The sequence below is a fragment of the Rhincodon typus genome, chromosome 13 (assembly GCF_021869965.1).
Source record: "Rhincodon typus isolate 14 chromosome 13, sRhiTyp1.1, whole genome shotgun sequence".
Lineage (NCBI taxonomy): Eukaryota > Metazoa > Chordata > Chondrichthyes > Orectolobiformes > Rhincodontidae > Rhincodon > Rhincodon typus.
The window spans coordinates 67,380,299-67,392,075 of record NC_063344.1 but is presented as its reverse complement, the minus strand read 5'-3'; the positions used below and the strand labels follow the sequence as shown (position 1 = coordinate 67,392,075).

General features: G+C 47.8%; 1 protein-coding gene across 1 annotated transcript in view; it reads left to right on the top strand.

The window, feature by feature from the left end:
- The window catches only part of LOC109915178 (unconventional myosin-VIIa-like), a 108,028-nt gene that overhangs the window by 84,700 nt on the left and 11,551 nt on the right, over nt 1-11,777 (top strand). Inside the window, exons 20-25 of the mRNA XM_048604142.1 lie at nt 306-512; nt 2,251-2,421; nt 4,659-4,786; nt 8,968-9,094; nt 10,312-10,431; nt 11,313-11,486. Of these exons, the coding sequence (XP_048460099.1) occupies nt 306-512; nt 2,251-2,421; nt 4,659-4,786; nt 8,968-9,094; nt 10,312-10,431; nt 11,313-11,486 (927 nt within the window). The remainder of the gene's footprint in view (nt 1-305; nt 513-2,250; nt 2,422-4,658; nt 4,787-8,967; nt 9,095-10,311; nt 10,432-11,312; nt 11,487-11,777) is intronic.

The following is an 11,777-nucleotide window of genomic DNA, read 5'->3' as shown; positions in this document are numbered from 1 at the left end:
TCTCTGCCTGTCTCACTGGGATCTCTGCCTGTCTCACTGGGATCTCTGCCTGTCTCACTGGGATCGCTGCCTGTCTCACTGGGATCGCTGCCTGTCTCACCGTGGTCTCTGCCTGTCTCACCGTGGTCTCTGCCTGTCTCACTGTGATCTCTGTCTGTCTCACTGTGATCTCTTTCTGAATCACTGTGATCTCTGCCTCACATGGGATCTCTGCCTGTCTCACTGGAAACACAGTATCAATGCTGGTATGACTGGAATCTCATTCTCCTTCCTATTTTTTTAGGTTATTTTGTGGTATTTTTCAGGACGTGGAAGTGAAACAGGAGAAACTGGAGGAGTTTGATTTGGACAATATCTCTGTACCCTCTGAGTCTGATGAAGAGGATGATCTTACCCAGTACACCTTCCCGAAATATGCTGCTACATACTTCCAGGGCTCTGCGACCCACACGCACGTTCAGAAAGCTCTCCGGCATCCCCTGCTCTACCATGAAGATGAAGTTGATATTGCGGTAAATTAACTCTTCCCACGGGAAAGAGAATTTGTCTCATTGACTTCAGAGTGACTACATTATTAAAAGAGCAAATGGGCAACATTTTGTAGCATGTTCATTCACAGGACTGCTTTCACTGAGCTCTGCTAAAAAAAAGAGAAAGTCATGAGAGTGAGAACTATCCACATCATTGAAATCTCATGTTGATAGAAAATGGTTTTACTGAAGCCAATACTGACAGGCCCGTTAGCCTGATCTCGGTCGTTAGCAATATTTTAGAGACCATTATTAGGGATGAGATTGCAGAGCACTTGGAAATGCATGGCAAAACAAGGCTGAGTCAGCACAGCTTCATCAAGGGGAGGTCACGCCTGACAAATCTGTTAGAATTCTTTGAGGAGGTAATGAGCAAGTTAGACAAAGGGGAGCCAGTGGATATGATCTATTTGGATTTCCAGAAGGTCAATGACAAAATGCCACACAGACGCTGTGAAATAAGATAAGAATGAATGGTGTAAGGGAAAAGATATTGGCTCTCGATAAAGGATTGGCTGACCGGCAGAAAACAGAGACTGGGGAACTTTTTCAGGATGGCAGCCAGTGACCAGTGGAGTTCTGCATGGGTCCATGTTGGGACCACAACTGTTCACATTATCCGTTAGTGATCTGGATGCAGGTAGAGAGACAGGTCATGTTGAGGAAGAGGGGAAGTTGCAGAAGGACTTGGACAGGCTAGGAGAATGAACAAAGAAGTGGCAGATGGAACACAATATGGGAAAATATGAAGTTATGCACTTTGGTTGGAAGAGTAGAGGCATAGACTATTTTCGGAAAGGGGAAAGACTTTGGAAGTATGAAGCACAAAATGGTTTGGGAGTCCTAGGTCAGGATTTTTTTAAGGTTAACATGCAGGTTCACTTGGCAGTTAGGAAGGCAAATGCAATGTTAGCATTCATTTTAAGAGGGCTAGAATACAAGAGCAGGGAGGTACGGCTGAGGCTGTATTAGGCTCTGGTCAGACTGCATTTGGAATATTGTGAGCAGTTTAGGGCCCCAAATCTAAGGGGGAATGTGCTGGTGTTGGAGGGGGTCCAGAGGGGGTTTACAAGAAAAATCCTGGGGATGAAGGGCCTGTCATATGAGGAGCAGTTGAGGACTCTGTGTCTGTACCCAATGGAGTTTAGAAGGAAGAGGGGGATCTGATTGAAACTTACAGAATTCTGAGAGGCCTGGATGGATTGGACATGAAGAAGCTGTTTCCACCAGTAGGAGAGACTAGAACCCAAGGGCACAGCCTCAGAATGAAGGGACAATCCTTTAGAACTGAGATGAGGAGGAATTTCTTCAGCCAGAGGGTGGTGATTCTGTAGAACTCATTGCTGCAGAGGGCTGTGGAGGCCGAGTCATTGAATGCATTGAAGAGAGAGATAAATAGGTTCTTGATTAGTCATGGGATCAAGGGTTACAGGGAGAAGGCTGGAGAATGGAGCTGAGAAACATATCAGTCTTGATCAAATGGGACAGCAGGCTTGATGGGTCAAAATGCCTACTTCTGCTCCTTTTTCTTATGGTTTTATGGTTTACAATAGACACCTTTAGGATCTTGTTTGACTATCCATTGGAAAGAGTGAAGGTAGTAATGTTTATTGATTGATGGCACAGAGTTGGAAAATAAATGACATTTAAGAATTTTTCCATTAATGGATATATCCTCAGGTACATTTTCTTCCTAACGTATGAAATGTGTCCACCCTAGGCTTCTTTGGCAGTCTGGAATATTATTCTGAGGTTCATGGGTGATCTGCAAGAGCCCAAGACTTTTACGCAGAACAATAGGACACGCGACAGCTCCACCATTACAGAGATTTATGACTCCCAGGTCAAGAGGTCTAAGGAGCACTTGGACATGAATCAGCCTATGGGTCAGGTACAGTGAACCAGTAACTCTTTAAGTATTGGCACATTGACATTCCTGTTGCCTGTGATACTGAGCAAAGTTGCATGGAGTTTGTACACGAGGAACATACTCATTCCTCAAATCAGACAGCCATCCTTATCCTGTTGATGGTATCCTTAAAAGAGGTTGTTGACTTGCTCGCTGAGCTGGCTTGTTTTTGTTCAGATGTTTCATCACCATGCTAGGTGACATCATCAGTGAGGCCTCCAATAAAGTGGTGTTGTTCCACTCTGCTTGGAATTTATACTGTTTGGTCTGTTATGGTTTGTTGATTGCATTATGGGTTGAGAGCCATAGGGGGTTGTTTCTCAACCCATAATGCAATCAACAAACATATAGAATTGGATTCTATTTACAAACCCACACAGATCAAAACCGGAAATGACACTACTCACCATAACAGACCAAACAGTATAAATTCCAAGCAGAGTAGAATAACATCGCTTCATCAGAGACCTCACTGATGATGTCACCTAGCATGGTGACGAAATGTCAACGAGAACAAGCCAGCTCGGCGAGCAAGTCAACAACCTCACCCACAACCCGAGCTACAGATCTTTGCTAAAACCTTAAAGGTGTCTTTATATTGACCAATGCTGGCTGTAATATCTGCTGATCATCTCATCTAGGATGTTATCCAGGGTAATTTAGACTGAGACTGTAGCATGTTACTGGAACATGCCCGTTAAAATTTTGTTTTGCTCATACAAGGGACGTAGAGATCACTAGGCCAGCATTAATAGCCCATCCCTAATTGCCCAGAGGGCGGTTAAGAGTCAACCACATTGCTGTGGGTCTGGAGTCACATGTGGGCCAGACCTGTTCAGGATGGCAGTTTCCTTCCCTAAAGGGTATTTCTACAACAGTCGATGCTAGCTGCACGATCGCCATCAGTAAGGGTGGCTTTGTCTCAGTCTGTATTTCAACCTGACAGCATTAGCCCAGGTGACTCTTTGACTGACATTTCTACTATGCCAGCATTAGCCCTTACCTCCTGCCCCTGCTTTCCTCTGTGGAAAGTTTTGGAAGTTATTTCTGCCTGCAATTTTAACCAGGAGAGATCTCCTGGAATCCTGGAGATCCCTTGGAGCCCCAGCAACAAACAGAGGGAGCTCACATTGACCGTTGTCGCTGTTTGTGAATGTTTCTGATGCAGCCTAAGGGCCACGCTCGTCTCTATAACAACAGTCCCTGTGTTTATCTCAGTGTTAATCACTTAAACACCCATAATGATGGGACAGGGCTCCACGTAGCTCCATGAAAAGGAGGGACGTGCAGGGTTATGGGGAGAAGGCTGGAGAAAGGCAATCACTGAAGTGCTCATTCAGAGACCCAGCAGAGATACAATGGGCTGAACGGTCCCTTTCTGAGCTGGAACATGCTGGGATTCTGTGAATTTTCAGATGATACACAGGAGCAAGTCAGGGGTGGACGGAGGAGGGTCAAGGGTCACTGTTGTTGAAATTGTCTCCCAAGGCTCGTTTATAGCATTGCTCTAGGTGTAGCAGCTCTCTCCGTCACTACCCTTAAGCAGGACCTTCAGCTTCCCTTCTTCCAGCACACCCCTGACAGTGACTGCCCCCTCTCCCAGGTCCATCCTCCCATCTTGTGGCCTGTCCCAAAATCAACTAATGCACCCGATTCCCCGAACTCCATCCTATCCTGTAATTGCCATTTAATAGGGCCCCCCAGCTGCTCTGGAGATGTGCTGGAAGGAGACGGGTTGCGGAATTGGTCAATGAATGATGTGGCCCAGGTGTTAAGTTTGTTCCCCACTGGCTCTTGAAATGGTGTTTTCTTTCATCAGTTTCCCAGCTGACCTTTCAGCCAATTGCCCCCTCCGCCCCTTACACCCCCATTCTGAAAGTGGCAGCAAGGCCGTACTCAAGATAGAAACTCATGGTGTAATTGACTGACCTTCCTCAGATTGCACAGGTCTGATTACAAACTCAATCAGCCCTCTCTCTAGAATATAAGCCTAGAGATGTTACACTGACTAAGCTGTAACTTGCTCACGGCGACAAGGTCTTCCATTTCCTAGACTTAGTAGACTTGAGAAGGTGGTTTTGAGCTGCCTTCTTGACCCACTGCACCCCGTGTGACCCAGTAGGAATTTAGACCCAGCGACACTGAAGGAACGGCGATGTATTTCCAAGTCAGTTCATTGACCTGCTATGCTAACCTGGTCCTTTTGGTTAATGCCACAGGGTCCACAGCATCAAGCACATGGACAGGACATATATTCGGGTGAGAACTCTATCACGGGTAGACCGATGTCAAACCTGGAGAAACTCCACTTCATCGTCGGGAATGCCATTGCCCGACCTAACATCAGGTAATCCTTGCTTGCGGTGCGAATGAAGTGTTTCACTCTTGGTCTCTTTCCCAATGTTATTTGCATCATGGAATAGGCAGGGCGCGGGTGGAATTTTTAGCAACACCTGAATGTAGCTGCCGCAGTGGGTTGTGAACTCATATCCATTTGAGGGAAGGCAGTAATGGCAATGTACCCTTGACTGATAATCCAGAAGCACAGGCTAACAGTCCAGGGGTCATGGTTCCAATCCCAATTTAAAATCAGTTAATAATTCCCGAATTAAAAACAAATCTAATGGTGACCATGGGTCCATTGATGATTCTTATTAAAAACCCATGTGGTTTGCTAATGCTGTTTAGAGAAGGATATCTGGCCTACATTTGAGAGCAGACCAACAATAGTGGCATAACCTGGCATCGATCTGGGCACTGGACAAATGACAAAAACAGCTCTGTTGACCCTGCAAAGTCCTCCTCACTAACATCTGGGGGTTAGTGCCAAAATTGGGAGAGCTGTCTCACAGACTAGTCAAACAACAGCCTTGACACAGTCATAATCACGGAATTGTACCTTACAGACAATATCCCAGACACCACCATCACCATCCCTGGATATGTCCCTATCCCACCGGCAGGACAGAGCCTGCAGAGGTGGCAGCACAGTGGGATACAGTTGGGACAGTGTTGCCTACATCTATTTGTGAATGGTGGTGGACAATCAAATAACTCACAGAAGGAAGAGGCTCCACAAATATCCCCATCCTCAATGATGGAAGAGCCCAGCACATCAGTGCAAAAGATAAGGCTGAAGCATTCGCAGCAATCTTCAGCCAGAAGTGCCGAGTGGATGATCCATCTTGGCCTCTTCCAGTGGTCCCCGGCATCACAGATACCAGTTTTCAGCCAATTCAATTCACTCCAAGTGATATCAAGAAACGGTTGGAGACACTGGATAATGCAAAGGCTATGGGCCCTGACAACTTTCCGGCAATAGTACTGAAGACTTGTGCTTCAGAATTTGCCGCTCCCCTAGCCAAGCTGTTCCAGTTCAGTTACAACACTGGTATCTACCCGACAATGTGGAAAATTGCCCAGGTATATCCTGTGCACAAAAAGCAGGACAGATCCAACCCGGCCATTTACCGCCCCATGAGTCTATCCTCGATGATCAGTAAAGTGATGGAAGGTGTCAGTGACAGTGCTATCAAGCAGCTCCTGCTCAGCAATAACCTGCTCAGTGATGCCCAGTTTGGGTTCCACCAGGGACACTCAGCTCCTGGTCTCATTACAGCCTTAGTTCAAACATGGACAAAAGAGCTGAATTCCAGAGGTGAGGTGAGAGTGACAGCCCTTGACATCAAGGCTGCATTTGGCCAAGTGTGGCATCACGGGGCTCTAGCAAAACTGGAATCAGTGGGATTCGGAAGCAAAACTCTCTGATGGTTGGAGTCATACCTGACACATAGGAAGATGGTCGTGGTTGTGGGAGGTCAGTCATCTCAGCTCCAGGACATCTCTGCAGGAGTTCCTCAGGGTAGTGTCCCAGGCCCAACCATCTTCAGCTGCTTCATCAATGACCTTCCCTCCATTATAAGGTGAGAAGTGGGGATGTTCGCCGATGATTGCACAATGTTCAGCGCCATTTGCAACTCCTCAGACTCTGAAGCAGTCCGTGTTCGTATGCAACAAGATCTGGACAATATCCAGGCTTGGGATGACAACTGGCAAGTAACATTGATGCCACACAAATGCCAAACAATGGCTATGTCTATCAAGTGCAAATCTAACCACTGTCCCTTGACACTCAATCATTGAATCTCTCACTATCAATCCCCTGGAGGAGTTACTGTTGACCAGGAACTGAACTGGCTCAGCTCATATAAATACTGAGGCCACAAGAGCAGGTCATAGACCAGGAATTCTGCAACGCTCAACTCATCCTCTGACTCCCCAGACCTTGTCAACCAGCTACAAGGTACAAGTCAGGAGTGCAATGGGTTAAATTCCAATTGCCTGGATGGGTACAGCTTCAACAATATTCAAATGTTTTGACATCATGTGGGACCAAGCAGCCCGCTTGATTGGCACTTTATCCACCAACAATAGACAGTGTAGCTCCATGATGCACTGCAGCAACTCACCAAGGAGCTTGGACAGCTCCTTAAAAGCCATGATCTTCACCAACCAGAAGGAGAGGGGCTCTGGGTATGTTAGAACACCACCTGAGCCACACACCATCCTGATTAGGAACTACGTTACCATTCTCTCACTGTTGCAAGGCTCAGAATTCCCTCCCTCGCACCCCTGTTACTATGTGCAAGGACTATAGCACTTCAAGATGTCCAGCAACTAGCAGTTATGTTAAATGACACATCATCCTATAATTGCAACCTTCAAACACAGTGTGTAACTTGACACATGATTCTGCATTTGGACCGGATTTGCTGAATAACCCTGACTGTGCTGGGACTTACCCTGGAAACCGATGTAAGGCTTGCAGCATGATCCATAAGCGTGGGCAATGTGATGTATATTCACATGTGAGGTTCTGATCGTTGTAGGTGAACAGAATTATATCTTTCTCGTTGAGGATAGGGTTATGTAGATTTCCAATCCTAGCACTGTCCCATGGCAATGCCTTGACCAATCAGAGTCTACCTCCATGGCCTGAGTTTCATCAGCTCACTCAGACTGATACTTAACAGTTTCTGCTGCTCCTCCAAGACAACCACAGTCCAACCAATCAGCACTCTCTGCTTGTGTTGTATAAGTTAGTGTTCCCTTTCTAACTTGGCTTTCTTGCAATCTAGCCCTGATGACTGTACGGAATGAAACCAGCTCTTTGGACAAACTACGAAGGCAGTCCCACTCACATGCCTTTTTCCTGGGGAGCCGGATATGTCCTTTTGTTACGCAGCTGTCCAATTATCTTTGGAAAATAATGATTGAAAATTTTCCTCCAACTGTCTGTAAGGCAGCCTCTTCCAGATCCTAACTGCTCTCTGTGTAAAAATGCTCTTTTGAATGCTGTCTCTGGTTGATTTGTTATTCACTTTAGATCGGAGTCTTTTGATTCTCAGCTTTTCCACGGTGTGTGTGATGTAGGCACCTCATTGTTTTGAACTTCTCTAGAAAATCCTACATCAACCTTGTCTGAGGTGAATAGCCTTAGCTGATCAAATACCCCACCCCACACCCCCATAACTGAAGTCTCTCCTCAACAAAAGTATTTTCTGCACCCCCCCCCGCCAATGCCTTCACATCCTTCCTGTGGTATGGTGTCTAGAATTAGAATTGTAAAATCATTACAGTGTGGGAACGAGCCATTTGGCCCATCAAATCCACAACAACCCTCTGAAGAGCATCCTACCCAGACCCAACCACCCACCCACCCACCCTTTCCCATGGCCAATCCACCCTAACCTGCACATCTTTAGATTGTGGAAGGGAGCCCACACAGACAGTAGCCTGAGGGTGGAATTGAACCAGGATCCCTGGTGCTGTGAGGCAGCAGTGATAACCACTGAGCCACCCTTCACCCCTTGGACACCCCAGTGCCATTGAAGCCACACCAGTGTTTTATAACTGTTCACCAGACTTTCCCTTGGTTTTGTACGCTGTACCTCTGTTTGTAAAGCTCAGCTCCCATATATCTTATTCGCCCCTTTCTCAACCTGCCCTGCAAGGGGTTGTAGATATCTTCCGCAGTCTCTCTGGGCCTGCACTCCCTCCAGAATTCTAGATATTTTTCTAATCAACCTGTTCAGAGATGTTGTTACACAGCTGTCTGGGGCAGATGAACCCAGACCCCCTGGATCAGAGGTGGGCTCACTACTGTTTCACTACAAGAGCCCCCCTACCACGGCCTCTCTGGAATGGTACCCTGTATTTTATATTATCTCTCTGTGCTCTTCCTCAGAGGGAAATCTGTCCGTATTCCAGCTCTGATAATTGTAACAGTCCTCCTCTTGTCTTTGTTCCCTTGTGGTTTGCATTCCAATGAATTGTTTCATTGGGCTGAAGCGGGTGCTAACAGCAGGGCTCCTGGGAGGACGCCCAGTCCCCACATCACGGCATGAAGCCCACGCCGTCATTGTGTCAGCTGGGCCACTGAAAGAGCATCGGATGCCAGGAACGTGTTGCCCCGATCCTCCTGACTTGTTCCTCTCCATGTTGTAATTCCGATTGTTCCTGCTGCAGGGATGAGATTTACTGTCAGATCTGTAAACAGCTGACGGCCTGCTCTAACAAGAATGTTAGAGCCAGAGGATGGATTCTGCTGTGTCTTTGCGTTGGCTGCTTCCCACCCACTGATGGGTTTATAAAGGTTAGTGTCACCGTGTCCCCTTTTGTTTTGTCCCGCGCTTGCTCTCTGCGTTCAGTTTTATGCGGGGATCTCCCTGCTTCGCCCTCAGGCTGGCACTACCCCCATTGTCATGCAGCCTGTGGACCAGGAGGCTAGTTGGTGAAATAAATGCAGATAGGAATTGGAAATTGATTTGCCATTTGTTTGTGGGCAGCTCCTTTTGGGAATTGGCTGACTGATCTTTGGCCATTATAGGTGACCCACTAGATTGGGTGAGTGGAATCATTCCTGTTGCCAATATGTTATGGCAGTTAAACCGACATGGAAGGAAAGGCAGCACACCCCTTTCGTTTTTGGGACTCTTTCCAACTTGACTGATGGTCGAAGTTTGAAGCCACAGGGATCTTGTGTTTGACCCTAATTGGCACATTATTTGCCATTGTCCTTCAGACAAAATGGAGAGCAGTTTAAAGCCCTACTTGAACTGATGATGCTTTGAAATGACAATCCCAACTTGAATTGGAAAGTCTGCCAATTCCCTGGCAAGTTGCACTTTCCATATTCCTGGGCTTGGCACAATTCCTTGCTCATTGCAAATGCCAAGCCCAGATTCCCCTTCGCTCCTGATGGAGTGGCAGCTTTGCAGGTCTGTCCCTGTAATTGTTCCCCTTGGAGATTTCAGACACATCCCTTTATCCATCAACAATGGATTGCATAGTGGCTAGCATTGCTATCTTACAGCGCCAGGGACCCAGGTTCAATTCCCCTCTTGGACACCTGGAGTTTGCACATTCTTCCTGTGCCTGCGTGGGTTTTCTCTGGGTGCTCCAGATTCCTCCTGCAGTCCAAAGATGTGCAGGCTAGGTGGATTGTCCATGGGGAGTTTGTTAACAATGAGAGAGAGCCTGTGTGCTGCATATTTAGTTTATTCAGAGATGGCAAGAACTGCAGATGCTGGAGCCAGAGATAACACAGTGTGGAGCTGGAGGAACGCAGCAGGATAGGCAGTATCAGAGGAGCAGGAAAGTTGGCGTTTCGGGTCAGGACCCTTCTTCAGGGTCAACTTTCCGGTTCCTCTGATGCTGCCATATTTAATATATTGTACTGAGATACAGTGAAAAGTATTGTTTGGCATGCTAACCAGACAAACCACACCTTATGTAAGTGTGCAGAATATTTCCTGCGTCCTTTTCCTGATGAAGGAGGTTTTTGTATTTGATTTGTGTTTGTTTTATCAGTATTTGCGTAATTTCATTCACAATGGGCCTGAGGGCTATGTTGCGTACTGTGCTGAACGTCTGAGACGCACCTTTGCAAATGGGGCTCGGAAACAGGCACCGAGTTACCTGGAGCTGGAGGTATGGACACGGGGCAGGGAGGCGTCACTAAAGAGTGGAGCAGATAGTGAGTGTCAAGCTCAGTGAGACCTCCTTGATTTCGTTTGTGGACTGGGCCCATGGGCTGGGGCACTGGGCTCTGTACAGAGGGCTGAGATACTGAGGGCAAACTGACAGTCTCTGCAGATTGGGAGAGGTAGCTGGAAACAGTCAGCTGACATCAGTGATGATCACATGACAGAGGCCTGTGCTGACAGACTATTGGATGAACAGCATCATCAGTCTCAGAAACACTACCAGAAGTTGCTGGAAAAGCTCAGCAGGGCTGGTGGCATCGTGAAGAAAAAAAAATCAGAGTTAAGGTTTCGGGTCCGGTGACCCTTCCTCGGCGTTATCAACCTGCCCAGATCCCAGCGAGGTTCTCCTCCAGGATCGGACACATCGCTGTCAGAATAGACCATCCCACCCCTGGGGTGGGGGAGGGGTCCATCACTGTAGGCTAGAGGTTCCAGCAGCTGGGGTGGGGAATGGGCACTGGAACTGAGGTCAGTGCAATGGTGGGGGAGGAAGGGGGTGGGTCAGTGTGGGGGCAGGGGTCGGTGTGAGTGGAGTCAGGGGTCAGCATGAGGGGGGTGTCAGTGTGAGGGGATCGGTGCAAGGGGGCTGAGGTGAGTGGAGTCAGTGGTGTTGGTGTGAGGAGATCAGTGTGAGAGGAGTCAGGGGACTTGGAGTGAGGGGTGTGTTAGTGTGAGGGGGTCGGTGTGAGGGGGGTGTCGGTGTGAGGAGGGGTTGGGGTGAGGGGGGTGTCGGTGTGAGGGGGTTTGGGGTGAGGGGTTTCAGGGTGAGTGTGTGGGAGCAGTGGTATGTGAGCTGTAGAATGTTCTTTTTCACTTTTCCCACAGGCCACTAAACATAAAGGTCCCATCAAGGTGATGGTGACCCTGATGAGTAGATTGAGCTATTCAATCTTCATTGATTCAGCGTCTACAGCCAATGAACTTTGTAAAACAATCACAAGCAAGATTCAACTCAAGGACTCCTTTGGGTTCTCCATTTACATTGCACTGTATGACTCTGTAAGTTACAACGGGCTACAATCAGTTTTGTGTTGTCTGTGTGTGTGTGTCTGTGCATGTGTGGGTGGCTGTGGCTGTGTGTGTGTGTGTGTGTGTGTGCGCGCGCGCGCCTGTGTGTCTGTGCCTGTGTGTGTGTGCGATGGATGAGCAGGCCGGGGGCGTGTGTGTGCGATGGATGAGCAGGGCGGGGGTGTGTGTGTGCGATGGATGAGCAGGGCGTGTGTGTGCGATGGATGAGCAGGGCGGGTGTGTGTGTGTGCGATGGATGAGCAGGGCGGGGGCGTGTGTGTG